Source organism: Notolepis coatsorum (assembly GCF_963971535.1).
Source record: "Notolepis coatsorum genome assembly, chromosome: 14".
In the NCBI taxonomy this organism is placed as follows: Eukaryota; Metazoa; Chordata; class Actinopteri; order Aulopiformes; family Paralepididae; genus Notolepis; species Notolepis coatsorum.
This window is the reverse complement of record NC_140178.1, coordinates 40,599,937-40,617,633: the sequence shown is the minus strand read 5'-3', so window position 1 is coordinate 40,617,633 and position 17,697 is coordinate 40,599,937. Positions and strand designations below refer to the sequence as shown.

General features: G+C 41.2%; 1 protein-coding gene across 1 annotated transcript in view; it reads right to left on the bottom strand.

Annotated features, from left to right (window-relative positions):
- Nucleotides 1-17,477, bottom strand: part of LOC311240278 (uncharacterized protein) — a 57,515-nt gene extending 40,038 nt beyond the window's left edge. The window contains exons 1-3 of the mRNA XM_084328836.1: nt 17,361-17,477; nt 16,430-16,499; nt 4,538-4,669 (exon numbers count right to left, since the gene is read on the bottom strand). Of these exons, the coding sequence (XP_084184962.1) occupies nt 4,538-4,669; nt 16,430-16,499; nt 17,361-17,422 (264 nt within the window). The 5' untranslated portion in view covers nt 17,423-17,477. The remainder of the gene's footprint in view (nt 1-4,537; nt 4,670-16,429; nt 16,500-17,360) is intronic.
- Nucleotides 17,478-17,697: the final 220 nt, after the last annotated feature.

Below are 17,697 nucleotides of genomic sequence, written 5' to 3'. Positions count from 1 at the left end.
GTGATCTAAGTTCAGCTCCAGAGCTCCCGGTCAGAGCTTTGTATATGTTTCTCATGTTCTTCACAGTCATATTTGTGTGCCACGTGCGGCCCTGTAGGTCCTTCAGCTTAGTCCAGTATGTGGTATTTATAATATGTGTCCCGAATCACAACATCCATTTATTTTCAAATAATATGTATACGTAGTATGTATTCCTAATCAAAACTTGAATTGTCTTTCATAGTAGTTTGTGTTACTTATAGTGTGTGTCCCGAATCAAAGCATCCATTTATTTTCAAATAATATGTATGTAGTACGTATTTCAAATCAAAACTTGAATCGTCTTTCACAGTAGTTTTGGTCTGTACTCATCCTTCCTTGGATTGTCGTGTCCCTTCACCTCCTCTCGTCTCCTTCTCCTCTAGACCCATCTCCCGTGCTTTCATATTGTTCGTTGCCGTACTTCATGGTTGGTCTTTTCTGAATCGATTCAGGTCCTTCTCACTTCTCGTTCTGATCTCCTCCTCTCGTTCTCGTCTCTCGACTCTGGTCCATCTGCGCACCTTCTCCATCCTCTGCAGCAGTATTGGTCTCTCTCCTCCCCGTTCCGGCACCGCCCGTCCTCTCCGAGTCACTTCCATCACCTCCTCCCGCACGCTGTCGCATACTTTGATGTCCTCACTCCAATGTACCTTCAGGTGATTGGAACTCTTCGTAGCTCAGACGTTTCACAGCCACCTCTGTTGAATAGTCACGATCAAAAGACACCGTCTCTCCACCTCTCTCTTCGCTTGCCAGGTTGCTTTGAGTATGTTTTCCTTCTTCCTTCTTTCCGTCTTCGAATTTCAAGAAGTTGACAATAACTGCTCTCTGGGGATTATTTGACATCCCTTCCAAGTCAGTTAGCTTCTCCTGCATTTTGTTTTGTTGTTCGAGAGTAGCTACTTGAATCTCCTGGGTCTCTGTATTCTTTTGGGCCCGCCACTCCTCGTCAGCTGTCTCAAGTTCCTCTCTGAAATCCTCCAGAGTGTTCTGTATTGCATCTAGTACTCTCTGCTTGTTAGCTTGTATGATAGCTCGTAGCCTCGCCACCCGGCCGGGTTGGTCCTCACTGTTCTCTAACGTTCCGCTAGCTTGTTGTACCTGTTGCGTCGTCTCCTCGTGTTGTATATTTTCCTTCTGTGTATTTTCTTCGTCAGGAGTCATTCTTATCTCGTTTCTCCTCGTGTTTTGTGTTCTAGGTCTTGTCTTCGTTCTCTTGTCTTTGAATTGTCACTTTTTAGCGTGTTTTAAATCATTTTACAAAAACTGCACATTGTATAGGTATGTACATAGGATCTATGGCTGTCCCCGAAGCCTGTTTTTGGGATTCGAACTTCGTCAGGGTTTTTCGAATAGACGTTCGAACCTTCGTTTTTCAATTTAAAAAAAGATTTTTAAATTTTATTTTATAAATATCCTCAAACTAAATCCTCAATTTGAATAAAGTGATTCATCTGATTAAATTAGTCTTTTTTTATTTGATTAAATACTGAAAAATTACTTTCCAGCCCCAGCCCAGGGAGAAGCCCCAGCCCAACTAAATCAATTAAATCAACTTTCTTTAACACATTGGGCGCCGTGCAAGCATTGTACCCATCATTGGGTCCAGTCTGCCACCGCTGTAAGCCTATGGAGATGTTTACCTTCTTTGCAGGGCTATAACTTTTTTAATATTATAGCTATATCGATATTACTATGGCCCATTCAACATCGGGTATCTATCGTTCCGGATGTGGGAACGTTATATTTTTTCATTCATACATTGTTGTGTTAATACCGTCAAGAATATAAGTATGTTTTTAAGGTTTTCTGCTGTAATTCCAAAAACGCAAGTTATAGGCCCTGAAGTAGGGCTGGGCGATATGGCCTAAAAATAAAATCCCTGATAAAACCAAGATGAATGTCCCTATTGGGATTGAAGTGCAAACCTAACTTTCACCAATCTTCACTTGAAATTTGTTTTATAATATATATATATATATATATATATATATATATATATATATATATATATATATATATATATATATATATATATATATATTAGGGCTGACCCCTATTAGTCGACTAATCGGTCGAAAGGAGCTGGCTAAAAAAAGAAAAAAATGTATTTTATTAAAAAATATATATTTTTTTATATATAATTCTTTCCAAAAGAAAAGAGGCCTAGAAGCGTGGCTAACGCTAATGGCACGCATACCAGAGGCTAACTGCCTATGAAAACAGGCACAGAGGCACTGAAAGAGGATTTCACCCATCTAATGAACACACTAGACTAGACAAATATCAAGATGTATCCATCAGTGGACCAATTGCATGAGTCAGTCGACTCCTTCAGACATTAAGCACCCCCACAGCCCAAATGGAATGATAGAAAAAAAATTATACTTTTTTTAGTCTACTAATAATCGACTAACGGCAAATTTTGGCCAATCATAGTCGACTATCCAAATCCTTAGTCGGGGACAGCCCTAATATATATATAATATAAAAGGTTACTCTTGATCAAACAAAGATGAATGTCCCTATTGGGATTAATAGTGCAATAACTAGCTTTTTCACCATACTTCACTTAAAACAAATAAAATGTCCCTCTTGATCATCAAACAAGAATGAATTTCCCTATTGGGATTAATAAAGTGCAAATCGAACTTTAACCAAACATCACTTTTTGTAAAATAAAAGGTGACTTTATAAAAAAGAAAAAATATTTTTTTTTTAAACAGATTAAAAATGTTCAAAATCGTCCTAAATCATTAATTTGAATTAATCGATCATATCGATTAATCGCCCAGCCCTACCCTGAAGCATATGATAGATTATCGATTGCGGTTTCTTTCCTATACACGCTATATTATTCAAATGTATATGATTGGTATACATTATGCATAGGGCTTACATGTTGTTTACAGATCAAATTATAATTTTGTATGTGTTTTATAAGGGAACATATATATATATTAGTGTTGTCACGATACTGGAATTTCGACTTCGATACCTTGAAAAGTATACCAAAAGATAATAATATATATATATATATTTTTATATAAACAAATTTAGCTTTTGTTGCTGGTTGATTCTCCTCAGCTTCTATCTGGTACTATAAGAGAAGATAAATATAACACTTTTAAAACCTTTTGTTTATCTTTAGATATATATATATGAGTGAGAGTGAGAGTGAGAGTGAGAGTGAGAGAGAGAGAGAGAGAGAGAGCATTTATTAACGTTACATTTTCAACAACATTGCTGCTAATTGGACACTTCATGGAGGCGGGGTAACGTTGTGTCGAGTTCATGCGTGTACTAGTGTAGGATGGGCTCCGCTCGACCTAACGTTGGAAACGGGGTAGTTGTGTCGAGTTCATGCGGTGTAGTGTGGGTGGGCTCGGCTTGACGTTACTCCGTTTCCATGAAGTAATTTTTGACAACACTAATATATATTGGTGATCCTCTTGGGAGGAATCAGTGTGGATTGTGGGGGTGAGCTTGGGAGAGCGTCTGTCAGTGTATAAGTGTATTTGTTGTCCTGTTTTTTGTTATGTATTGTATTGTATGTTTTGTATCCTATGTTAAGGACCCCCTCGAAAACGAGATAGCATATCTCAAGGGGTTTATCCTTCTAATAAAATTTCAAATGCGTGAAGGAAAGGGGGGGGGGGGGGGGTCGTTTATAATTCCTTGATAGTCAGTAACGGCTTTATTTAGTATGGGTTGATACATTGTTCAGATGGATTGCCGTGAAATGAATAAACAATCGGGCTGAAAATAACGTTATATTCCTCTTACCGTTCGCCGATGAGACTGGAGGAAAAATTTTCCAATTATTTGACGTCGATCTGCTAGATCAATTTCCCGTTTGTATGACCGTTTGTATAAACGGCGAAATCATATAGATTATTGCGTTTAGAAAGCGATCCGATGCACTCGAGTGTTTGTCTGGACCCACGCAACAAGATATTACTGCCGGAGGGATTTCCTCGATGCACCAGCGCCACTTCCGGTTTGGCGTAACTTGGTGTAACTCGCCCGATCATCCACCAGGCGGCGGTATTGAGGCGTTGCAATATCAGACAGGGTGCAGCTGCAGTCTCGCAGGGAGGCTGGATGAATTATGAATGCCATGGCAAAAAAAATTATATTGATCCCAACAACAAATGATCACGTTGTTGGCGTGCAACGCATGGCGGGCAATAACGAATTATGACGTTGTTGGCGTCCAATGTGTTAATGAATATAATATAAAAATTGTATTAAATTAAATTAAACGATTTTTATTTTTTTTTTATAAAAAATTCAAATGTTGATTTAGAATTCGAATGCCAACGTAACGAACGAAGGTTCGAACGTTTGGGCTCAGCCCTAGGATCCAGTGCCTTTAAGCGATTTATTAACATGTCTATTTACCATGTCTATTCTAGTTTTATTATTATTACTATTACTTCAAAGCGGCATGGCCAACCACATTTCACTGTATGCCCTGGTATGCATGTGATGAATAAAACTATTGAATTCACACCTTTAATCTGTGGATGGTGCTGTCATATTTGGGCTCACACTCCAGCTGCTGGACCTTTTCCAGCAGGCGGTCCATCTTTGCCTCCGACTGTTTCACTGCACTCAGAACCTCCGCATGGACCATACTCTGTATCTGTAGGGTCAAACACACACAGTATAACTAGATATATCTGTCCATAAACACGCTCTCTCACCCCCCGTCTCTCTAACAGTCTCCGACAAGCAGACATGCAAACATGCACCAGCCGCCCAAATTTGGAGAGCTGTCCACCTTCTATGGTGCTGAAGTCTGTGCACTACTGATCAGCCTTTTATTTCACTCACCTGCCAGTGCAGAAGCAGAAATGGTCTGGCTTGTCACAGCTGGTTCTCTCATTAACTTACAAATATCATGTTAACTCTGTAGCTACCGGTCGTTTTGTTGTTAGCAACATGCTAACTGCTACTACTCCTCAACATCCGAGAGCCGAGGTGCCATAAAATACTTGGGAGTCTGCTGTTTAACTTACACAGCAAAATTCAGCGGAGGTACAATGTTGTTTGTAAATTTTGCAAAGAGCCACACTTTACACTTGGGTAAATGTGACCTCTCCTATTCGGTCCTATTCTATTTTCTCCTCTCCTATTCTGTCCTGCCTGCTGTCTCATCCAGGACCGACACGGAATCAGGTGCTGGAGCAGTAGAGTGTGGTTTTATTCTGTATACAATTTGGAACACACAACCACAGCTTGTAAGGTACAAGACAGCATTGGGTCATCTCCATCAGCAAGGGATTCATGTGTGCTTAAAGACTTGGATCAAACATGGATCATATAGTGGAATTAGTTTTACAAAGTCTGATAGAAATACAAATAATAACAATAAAACATTTACTTATAAAATACATGTAACTTCAAATAAGAAAATACAGTACACAACATTACAAAATATCATAATAACCTCTTCCCTCTAAAGCCCCATTTTTCATATAACAAAAACTGACTTGGCCAGTACATACATCTTGATATTTGTCTAGTCTAGTGTGTTCATTAGATGGGTGAAATCCTCTTTCAGTGCCTCTGTGCCTGTTTTCATAGGCAGTTAGCGTCTGGTATGTGTGCCATTAGTGTTCTTCTATGCCTCTTTTCTTTTGGAAAGAATGATAAAAAAGAATAATTTATAAAAAAAAATTATCATTCTTTCCAAAAGAACAAGATGGAACTCCCTTAACGTGCATGACTCTTATTGGATAAAACACAGTCATGTCATTCTTGCCCCTTTTCACCCTATATAAACTGTATTAAAATGTTCATTCATTGTCCAACTCCGGACAGAGCATTTTGCGTGCTCTGCCTCGTGACTTGTCACCTGTATTCTGCAGAATATATAATAAATCACTTTTGACTGTGAAACGACTCTGTATCCTGAAGCCATATTATTTCATGCACATCGCCAAGGTTTAAGACGAACTCCAATTGCCATTACACGACTCAGCGCGCTATATGGTGTGCTAGTGGAGCGCCCCTTGTTTGCATTAAGTTAATACTTTGACAAATGTTGCCTATATTTTCAGTTCGGTCTTTGTGTGCCAAACATTATTAAAAGGTAAACCTTTTTTTTACCAAATAAATGAGAAGCATGTTTAAATCAGCAATGTCTCCCCTCTCTCTCACCGTCACTGTCAAAATAATGTGCCTGATGTCAAACTGCCTCACTCTCAGTTTTTGCATGACTACATCCTTGAGAATAACTGAAAAGTTGGATTATTTTTAGGCTATATATCTTATGCTGATGTATGGTATTTTTGAGTGTTACATTTTTTTTTAATAAAAAACAACGTATATCGAACCGAACCGAAAACCGAGACACCAAAACCGTGATACGAACCGAACCGTAGATTTTGTGAACCGTTCCAGAACTTCCACCCCTACTGGAGAGTGTTCTTAATCTGGCCAGCTGTTGTGAAGGGGTTTCTCCTTCACCAGGGAAAGATTTTTCATGATCCACCACAGTTGTTTTCAATAGTCTTCCAGGTCTTTTTTTTTTATTGTCTTTTTCCCCCCTCCTTTTTCCGATTTTTCTCCCATCCCACTGTTAGTCGTTATGCCAATTCCCAACCCCCTTCCTGGTTGTTGCGCACTCCCCCCTATTGTTGGTCCGGGAGGCCGGAGACTGTCACATGCTTTCCTCCGACGCATGTGCAGCCAGCCGGCAGCGCAGATTCTCACCGGGAGAGTGTAACGTGTGGAAGGTCACACTACCTCCCTCCAGATCCTACCCTCGCTGTGCAGGCGCCCCGACTGAACTGTAGGGGTCGCTGTCCACAACGCCCAGGACCCACCCATCAGCTTTCCCACCCCTAACACTGCCAATTGTGTTAGTATGAATGACCAGCCAAGCTGATAGCAACGCCGAGAGCTGGAGTCGAACCCAGCGTATCCAGCGTTGATGGCGAGTGCCTTGCCCACTACACCACCTAGCCGCCCATGTCTTCCAGGTCTTTTAGTGTTGCTAAACTCACCAGTGTGTTCTTTCATTTTAAGAATGTACCAAACAGTTGATTTGGCCACACCTAATGTTTTTGTCGATGGGTTTGTTTAGATTTTTCAGCCTAATGATGGCTTGCTTCACTGATAGTGACAGCTCTTTGGACCTCATATTGAGAGTTGACAGAAACGGATTCCAAATGCAAATACCACACTTGAAATGGCCTCTAGAACTTGTATATGCTCCTTGTAAATTAAATAATGAGGGAAGAACACACACCTGGCCATGGAACAGCTGAGCAGCCAATTGTCCAATTACTTTTGGCACATATAGAAATCGTTGCAATTCCTACACCGTTCACCTGATTTTGATGTAAATACTAGGGATGCCCCGATCGATCGGCCACCGATCGTTATCGGCCGATAATCAGTATAAATATGCGATCGGTGATCGGTGATAATGTTTTATTTTCACCGATCGTCAAACCCGATCTCACTTGCTGTCGCTGAGTTCTGTCTCAGACACCGGTGGTGCGGCGTCTGCTCTCGAGTCCAGCCCCTCCCGCACGCATGTAAACACGGGTCTAGTCTAGTGAGACACGGGAGGACGGCGTGTCGGCGTCTCCCTGAGCTAACATTAGCTTAGCTACCGTTACAAAATGACCCAGTCAACTATTCACTTTTAGTTTAATACATGATGAGGCATTGTCTAACGGAACCGAACGGTATCTAGCCGGCCAGCTACCGATAGCTCCTGACATCAACAAACGCTCCACAAAGTCTAGTAGGTAGGTATGATACCTGTTAGCTGTTAGCTCACGTTAGCGCAAGTTAGTTCACTGTTAAAAACGAAATGTCCCATTGAACTAAATAATTCACTGAGGCGTTGTATTAACGTTATATATCCGGCTAGCAGTAGCTACAGATAGCTCCTGATATCAATGTCTTATAACACTGATTCGATGCGTATTCGAGCTGAGGGCTTGCTGAGCACAGATAAGTAACGTTATACCAATAGGGTCCAGGTGCAGCGCCGGAGAATCCTGGCCGTAGCTCGAGGCTACTCGAGTATAGGTCCAGCTGCAGCTCCGGAGAATCCTGGCTGTAGCTGGAGGCTACTAGAGTACACACAGACAGTGGAGCTTGTTGCGTGGTGGCGATGTCTCGCAGATAATACAAGTACAAGTCTAATTATACAATATATATTTTATTAAACATTTTTAAAAAAAAAATTATATAAAATACATTTTAATTTCTTTTAATCAAAAACGATCTGTATCGGATCGGTATCGGCCGATATGGCTCACAGCGATCGGTGATCGGTATCGGTGGCAAAAAACATGATCGGGGCATCCCCTCAAATTAAAGCTGAAAGTCTTTTGAAAGTACCAAAGATTGTTTAATTTCAAATCCATTGTGGTGGTGTACAGAGCCAAAATTATGAGAATTGTGTTGATGTCCAAATATTTATGGACCCGAGTCACCCGACTGTATGTTCATATTTTCCATATTATGTGAGATTTCAGATCAGAGAAATATAGGCGATTCTATGTGCACACTATCTATCATACTATCTCTGTCACACACTGCTCATCTAAAAAAAATATAAGAAATAATGTAAAAGATTTGTGAAATATATCTCACCACCCTTAACACTATAATCGCCAAGGATGCCTTAACACGTCATTCCCCGCCATGCTAATTCTGCCAATGACGCCGTAACACGTCATTGAGATCAATATTTCAAAAATCTGTGATCGCAATCATATTTCTCCCGCGGAGACTTGAGATATACTGTTGATCCCCTCTCAACTCTCCAACGGTTCAAGAGCGCCATCTGGTGGCCGATCGGCGGATCGCCCAAACCGGAAACGGAAACTGGTGCTCATCCAAATTCGGTCCGATCACTCGCTATAGGTCCCGGGACTCGAGCGAGACACAATGGATAGTGATCCGTTACCAATAACTCGATAAACAACATGATTTGGACGTATATACTATTATACAACCTGGAGATGGATCGCATATTTCAACATCCCATGCTCCGCGCTCATCGCCCAACGGCCCGAGGAGACTGGGGTACGTTTCAGCGTTTATTTTTACCGTGTTCGATACAAACTGCTCTAATGAACGTATCACCCACATTACATGAATCATCTAACGTTGGCCACGGAATTATAAACGACCCCCCCCCCCATCCGGTCAACATCAGATGATAAGTAGTAACTTCTAGAAGCACGTCCATTTGAAATTTTTTATCCGGCGCCGATCGCTATCAAACTGTATTTGATCATCAATATAATGCATTTAGGGTAGGGGTGGGCGATATATCGAGTATACTCTATGTATCGCGGATTGTTCTACCCGAGATGTAGTACTGTACTATATAGCGAACATCAAGTATTTAGTTTATATGGCGCCGCCCGCGGCCGAGAGACACTCGCAGTGCTTTCCTCGAGAAGGGACGGCGGAGCTATAGGCTAACGTTAGTGTATTGGTCCCGAGTGTAGCAGGGACGGCGGAGCTATAGGCTAACGTTAGTGTAGTCAGGGCTGTACAGTGAGATATAATGTTGCGGTTGTAATTTCATTAGACAGACCAGCGCGGACCTTTAATAACATGTAATTTAATTGACACGAGCAATGAGCTAACGGTAGCTGCTAACCAAGGTATCCATTAGGATTATGCTAAGCTAACTAGCGATAGCTGCTAACCCTGGAAACCGGTCAAAGCGGACTCCACAAGACTAGTTCCATTCGTGAGGAAAGGGGGTGGGGTTATATTGACAACGCTTGACAACAGAAGTTTAAACATAACTTCATATTTATTGGTTATTCGTTTCTGTATATCATTCAATTTCCATCTCCGTGTGTCTCCATCTCCATCTCTTCCTGTTTACATTAGAGTGTGACGTCATCACCTACGGCAGCTTAGACGATCAAAACGCGAACCTAGAACAAAACCCGGGGGGGGGGGGGGGGGCTGGCTCTCTTGTTCATTCTCGCCCCCTCTCTCTCTCTCTCTCTCTCTCTCTCTCTACATTCAATGATTTAAAGTAGCCAAACGTTACAGACAGTATAAATACTAACTGGATAGTTGATGATATAAACATTTAATTTCATTATCTGAAATATTCTAAAATCATTAAGTCTGCTATAAGCCATTATACCTTTGTGTGTGATTATTATTTTCTCACAGTAGGGTGTGTATATATATACATTACATATATATATGTGTGTGTGTGTGTTTGGCTAAAGTGGATAGAAAACACAGTACTGTGTAAAAGTCTTAAGGCCCTCCCATAGTCGAGCAGACTGTACACAGAGCAGACTCCGCGGAGGTCCACGCGGCTCTTTGAGCTTTGATCTCAGCGGACAGCAGACCCACAGGTGCGAAGCTACTATTTTCTGACGCGCGGACATCAGCGCCGCTGACTTGGTGTCACACAAAACGCTGCTCGGCGTTTTGGTTGACATCGAACTGCATTTAATGTGACGCCGATCTGCATTTTACTCTGACCACTCGCCCCGTGCCAAGAGAGATGTTTGAATGGCTTTTCTAAATGAAGTGTGTAAAATTGCCAGTTTTATTTCAAAATATTCCAATATTTTGAAATAAAACTGGTGCTTTTATTTCATGCAATGCGTGTCTTTTCAGCACCACGCGCTGTCCACCTCAAGCCTATACGGTACATTGCATCTCGCTGCCTATATACCTGTTATTCAAGTGCGTAAAACTGCCCGTTTTATTATCGAAATATTGGAAACGGAGATAACACTCTTTATTTTGACATCGGATGACGACGACATGACAGAAGTTGAACAGCGTGGGGACAATTGTGTAAACTGGCGTGTGACATCTAGGAAATTGGTCCACGGAGGTCCGCTCGACTATGAAGGCTCAAAGAGTCCGCGCGGACCTCCGCGGAGTCTGCTCTGTGTACAGTCTGCTGGACTATGGGAGCGCCTTTAGGCACCCAAGAGTTTTTATATAAATTGTCTTAGATGTAAATAATTTTTTTTATTAGTGTGTCAGTAGACTACTCTTAGTACATTTTCATAAAATTATTTTTTAAAGCATCTTCATGGTTTAATAATGCAAACATATGTTGGAGACTTATTATAATCATCATATTGGCGTGACTGTATGCCAGGGTTTGCCGGCCTCAGTGTCCGGTAGATTTCAATCTACCGGTCAAATGAGAGAAATTCCGGTCAGAGTTTATTGAGCTTAAAAACAATTGATAGGCAAAAGAATGACAACAAAACAAAATAATGACATCAAGGCATGTAGATTTATAATATTTTTACTTAAAACTAGGCTACTTTTGCGTATAAAGTCATTATATTCCAAATAAAATAAGTCCCGAGACTCGTGCTGCTGCCGACTTTAAATCAAATAGGTGTCTGTGGGCAGTCGCCCGACATTAATAAACAACAGTCTGTTATAATCACATTTTTATGAGCTAACGAATTCCGTTATATTGGACATTGTATTAATTATATCAAGCGAAGAACTGAGAAATTTGGCAGAGAGAGACGGCAACATTATCGTGGGTTTGCGTGGCGACTCTCTCTCTCTCCACCTCCCAATGACTTATTTGCGAGAGTATGTCGATGCAGAGCAGCAGATTCAGCTGTTATTGGCTCTTTTCTGGGGACCGCACAGCAGCGCCCCCCACCCAACATTGAATTGAAAATGGCTGAATTGGAGTACTGCTGGAGTACTGCATTGTGCTGCTGCTGCTCCGGCTCTGCAGCTTCACAAAAGTTTGCACACCCAGCACTAAGCTCTCGCTGACAACGTCGGTCATTATTAGAAGCAACGATGAAACAAATGTAATGATTGTTTCGTTCATCGCATACCGTAATTCCTCTAATAGTAACCGGGTCTCAAATACAAGCCGGGTCTCTATTAATGGCCGGGTGCGCTCTTGAGCTAAGCAATTATAAGCCGGCCTCCTAATACAAGCCGGGTTACTAATATACTGAGCTGCATACTGAGCTAGTTACTTGATTTCACTTTGAAAACGTTGAAATGACCAGTGACCACCTGTAATTGCACTGTTTACTATTTCATACAGTACTTGGTTTCAATAAATGAACCCAGTACATTTTACTGGGTTCAAACTGACACAAAATGTTGATTTATTCATTATGATCCGTTTGAAAATTTGAAATATAGGCCTCCCTCTTATACAGGCCTCCTCCTAATACAAGCCTGGTACCCGCTACAGTTGAAACAAATACAAGCCGGGGTTACTATTAGAGGAATTACGGTAGGCTATTTAATTTTAGCCTATTTTAATACAATTCAAATAATCAAATTGTGCTTAGACTCAGGGAATTATTTTCACCGGACATTAAGACCGGAGAGATTAAATATGTCGGACTTCAACAGATTTTGCCGGTCAAATACCGGTAATTACCGGCTAACGGAAACGCTGCTGTATGCATCAAAGGGTTAAATCAAGCATTTTTAAGTGATTTAGAGGAAATGTCAAAATATCGCGATATATATCGTGTATCGCGATATGGCCAAAAAATATCGCGATATCATTTAGAGCAGTGGTTCTCAACTGGTCTAGCCTCGGGACCCAACATTTTCCTTCATTAAGTCGCGACCCAAATTTTTTAACCACTATGATTTATTTCAAATTTTCTTTTTTGCAGTAACACACAATCTTTCATGCACTGTTAAAAACATGAAATAAACTCAAAAAAGTGCAACAAAAGTGCAACTATGGCTAAAAACCCAATGAAATAAAATAATAATAATAATAAATAATATATTCTTCTTAGCAGACTTCTTAGCTTAACATCCCAGGGAACTAATGGGATAACGGGGGATGTTGTTTGCTCCTGACAAGAGTCTCAAAGTCTGGGGTGATGGTAGACAAAGCAACTCTGAGGTCATGCTCAATGTCCAATCTGTTTGTCTGCTTTGTCTTCAGCTGGACCAGAGCTGAGAAGCCACTTTCACAAAGATGGGTAGTGCAAAAAAAAGTTAAAAAAGTTTACTTTTTTTTTTTACTCGCACATCCGCGACCCACTCAAAATGGCCCCGCGACCCACTTTTGGGTCGCGACCCACCAGTTGAGAAACACTGATTTAGAGGCCATATCGCCCAGCCCTAATTTAGGGCTATAAATCACGTTCTGCAGAAAACGATAAAAACATATTTATACTTTAGACCGTATTTTAGTATGAATATGTGAATGAAAAAGTAAAACGTTCCTACATCCTGAACGATAGATAATTGATGTTGAATGGGCCATAGTAATGTCAATTTAGCAATACAATTTAAAAAGTTATAGCCCTGCAAAGAAGGGGAACTTCTCCATAGACAAATAGAGCTGGCAGAGGATGGTATAAGGATGTACATAAGCGTGGCAGTGAAAGGGTTAACTCAATCAGTGCCATCCACATAATATTACGTGTTTGCTCGCCATGCGTTGGGTGCCAATCACGTAATATTACGTTTTTGGATCGTTTGATGTTTTTACTTTGATCCCCGCTCTACAGACTTGCCCGGAGCGATCTGCATCACGTTGGCACATCCACATATACTAGAACTGCAATGCTGATCGACTATCACCAGGTGGCAGTATCGTCTGTGTCTGAACTGGAATGGCTTGGTGTTGATACGCGGCCTCCGCTTTTTTTTTTCTCTTGGTAGAGGCCCCTCCTCCTGTTTGAACATAGATTCATATTGATCGCCCCGAAATTCCATTGCCTACGCGTATTTTACCATTGAAAAGTGTACATATACACTAGTAATCGCAATGGCGATGCGATCACTTCTTCTTGGAATACCTTCTGGCTAAAGTAAGGTATATTCTATGTCTATTTGACCGAATCTGAGACATGTTTTTCTAACGATCACAGTTATGTGTTTCACCGGACAAAAAACATGCTTGGCCAACACAATCACAGTTTTGAGTTAAAACGATGTGATGATTGATGATTTTGCCACAGAGATTATAGTGGACACCTTGAAGCAGGCAGGGACCACGGACCAGTGATGCCGGTAACGCGTTACTAAGTAACGCGTTATTGTAATCTGATTACTTTCCCCCGAAAATAGTAATCTAACGCGTTAATCTTTAAAAGCCAGTAATCTGATTGCAGTTACTTGTCCAAGTGGCTGTGCATTACTATTTCGTTACTATCTCATCATAAATTCATAATGCAGGCGGAATGCAGTATTTTATTTCGTTTTCGACAGTCAAAAATACATTTTTGAGCTGTTTTTCTTATTTGGGAGTGACGTGGTGTGGCAGTGAAAGGGTTACACAAGAATGTGTCCTCGCGGCGTGACTGGACTCTCTGTCTGTGAGTGACTCTGCTTTGGCCCAATCACATTCCCCATCCACAGTCTGCGAATCAGAGGCAGAGTAGGGCGGGTCTTCACAGCACGTCATGTGACATATGCGCCAATCGTCTGACAGCAGGGCTCCGTTGCATTCGTCTGAGAATTCCACCCCAAAACGCTTGTCTAAACGAAGTGAAACCGCAAGAAGACTAGAGAGACATTTATAAAAACAATTTAATAGTTACAGTTGATATAATTGAATAGTTCAGCCTGCATTTGTTAGATGTGAATGGATACACTGGTTTTGTAAAACCACTGGCTGGCTGCTCTAATGCTCTCCCACAGTTCTCCAGATGGGAGAACACGAGTGACAGAGAGAGGGGAGAGAGACACACACACACACACACACACACACACACACAAGCACAAGCACACGCACACACACACAGAGAGGGAGAGAAGGGATTATATTATAATAATAATAATTATTATTATTATTATTATTATTATTATTATTATTATTATTATTATATTAGAGATGTAGGCTGTCTGGGTGGGGTTGGAGAGAAAGAGGCATGGGGTGAGAGAGAGAGAGAGAGAGAGGGGTGAGAGAGAGAGAGAGAGAGAGGGGTGAGAGAGAGAGAGAGAGAGAGAGAGAAAAGCTCTTATTTGCCAGATTTACAGTTAATTTACATGTTAAAGAGAGACTGCTTGTATGTTTATAGAGAGACATTTATAAAAACAATTTAATAGTTACAGTTGATATAATTGAATAGTTCAGCCTGCATTTGTTAGATGTGAATAGATACACTGGTTTTGTAAAACCACTGGCTGGCTGCTCTAATGCTGTGAGCATCATAGACTGTTGCTTTACCATACTTGATGGTACAGAAGCTGAAGCACTAGTTTAACAATTTACGTTATGTGCAGAGAAACAAGTTAAAAACAATTTATGCACGTTCAATAAAGCGTTTAAAAAAAACTGTTGGGGGAACGACGACGACTTCGTAACCTAGTTACTTTCAAAGTAACTAAGTTACTCTGATAATCAAGTAATCAGTAAAGTAACTTGGATTACTTTTTAAAGGAGTAATCAGTAATCAGTAATCGGATTACTTTTACAAGTAATCTGTGGCATCACTGCCACGGACTCGGCCAAGGATAGGTTGAGTATAGTGGTGAACACTGGAGCCAGCTGGTTGGCACAAGACCCAAGTATTCGTCCTGTTATCCCATCCGGGCCTGCAGCTTTTCCAGTGTTCACCCCCAAGAACGCGACAACTCCCCCTCCGCGACAACTGACGCGCCAGTGACGCCGTTAGCCGGTGAGCTGACGTCGCCACTGTTCCCCCTGAATCTCGCGTAAATTTGATATACCTTTGATTTGGGTGTATTTGGGGTTTCAGGGGATAAACCAGAATGATTTGGGCTTATTCCATATAACACGTTTTATCTCGCGATCTACGGAAAAACACTGGATTATCTTGGAAATGCGCGATATTTAGCATGTAATAAACTACAAACTACAGCGTGTAGAAACAAACTATTTTTCCCATGTTGCACTACAAGTAATGTCTGTCAAAATGAGCAACACAGCTCATGTCTCCACAGCTATAATACAGAACACACACAGCTTCGCAAACATAGTGAAACGACCACGGAAACAACTATCAAGCTGGCAATCTAGCGGTAAAGATAAGAGATACGCGCGGCACTGAACAAATTAAACACTCAACAAAACTAACAATAAAATGTACTGCATACATTTTTTTTAATAAAAAAGATTCCTCCCTCTAAACACTGATAGACCCTCTAAACACTGTGATAGATCTATCACAGTGTTTAGAGGGTCTATCGCAGTGTTTGTCGGGTCTATCACAGTGTTTGTCGGGTCTGTCACAGTGTTTAGAGGGTCTATCAGTGTTTAGAGGGTCTATCACAGTGTTTAGAGGGTCTATCACAGTGTTTAGAGGGTCTAGTATCAGTGTTTAGAGGGTATATCAGTGTTTAGAGGGCTCTTTCCCACTCAAACTGATTGTAAGCTTTTCCCTCAATGTAATTATCTATAACTGCTTTTTGTAATTGACGCTTTTTGTAATTGAACACTACTCACCTCAGATCTGCAGACCCTTATAACTTGTCCACTTTCTCTCTTGGGAGACGGAGACCGCCTTCTCTTCATCCTAACACACAAAACACTCGTGGTTTTTGCAGCCTAGATCTCTCTTACACGACAACATATGTCGCAGACTCTCAGTCAAAGCTCTTACACCCAAATTAGGTTTTAATTCTGGTTCAAACCTTTCAGCAATGCTACAAACCTCATTTGAGTATACAAGCTCAAACAAACATGTTATGTTATGGCCTCATACAGTCAGAACCCCATTCATCGTCTATGGAGCAGCCCCACATTTTTACAACCCTGTTACATCACAGATTCGATCGTCCTCTCTCGAATTTCCAGGTGGTACATGTTCACAAATACAGACTGGACTGTCCTGGGGCACCAGAAGAACATAATTATGTGAACTCTTAAAACGGGTGGCATTCCTTAATTTCTTGTTGGCAAGCACGAAAGTCTTTCTGGTCTGCATCCCCTTAATAATTGTGTGTATTGAGCCGTACTGTATTGTACCCATTCTGCAATCTGTTAATAAAGTTGTCAATCAATTCAATCAAACATGTGTTGTGGTTGGAGCTAAATGTTACCCTGCTTAAAACGGGTGGCATTCCCCTTGAATGTCTTGTTGGCAAGCACATTAATTGTGGTCGGAGCTAAATGTTACCCTGCTAACATACATGTCATGCACCGAGTTGCACGATCCAGGCCATTTAAACGGCATCGTCGTAACGTTAGCTGTGGTGATAAAAAGCTCCACGGTTTCTACATGGTTACTGGAACTAGCCTCAACGTTATTAGCAACTTTGAACAACCCAAGCAAGCTAACGTTTCCGTGCTGTTGGGTAACTTTCCATTACCGCCCACCTGTTTTAACAGATAAAAAGTAAAAGCAAAAAAAAGGAAATGTAGCTTTAGCACAAACCTGTGACCCAATGATTTGATAAGCCTGTCGGTTGTTTCTTTCTTGTCCTTGCGCGGCACCATTATGCTAAATGTTACTGTACGGAAGGCGAAAGAGGACAAATTACCTTAAAACGTGCGCTGCCAGTGTTGTATCGCGCTTGGGCGCATAATTTGTTTTCCCGTAGCCGCATTTCTGGCAAGACGCTCTCTGATTGGCCGACGCCTGTTTCTACACTGGTTAAGCTTAGGCACTCTTTCGAAGTTGGTTACGGTTAGAGTTTGTCTTAGAGCGTGACGGCAAGTTCTTTCGACGGTTAAGCGTAGGCACTCTTTCGAAGTTGGTTAAGGTTAGAGTT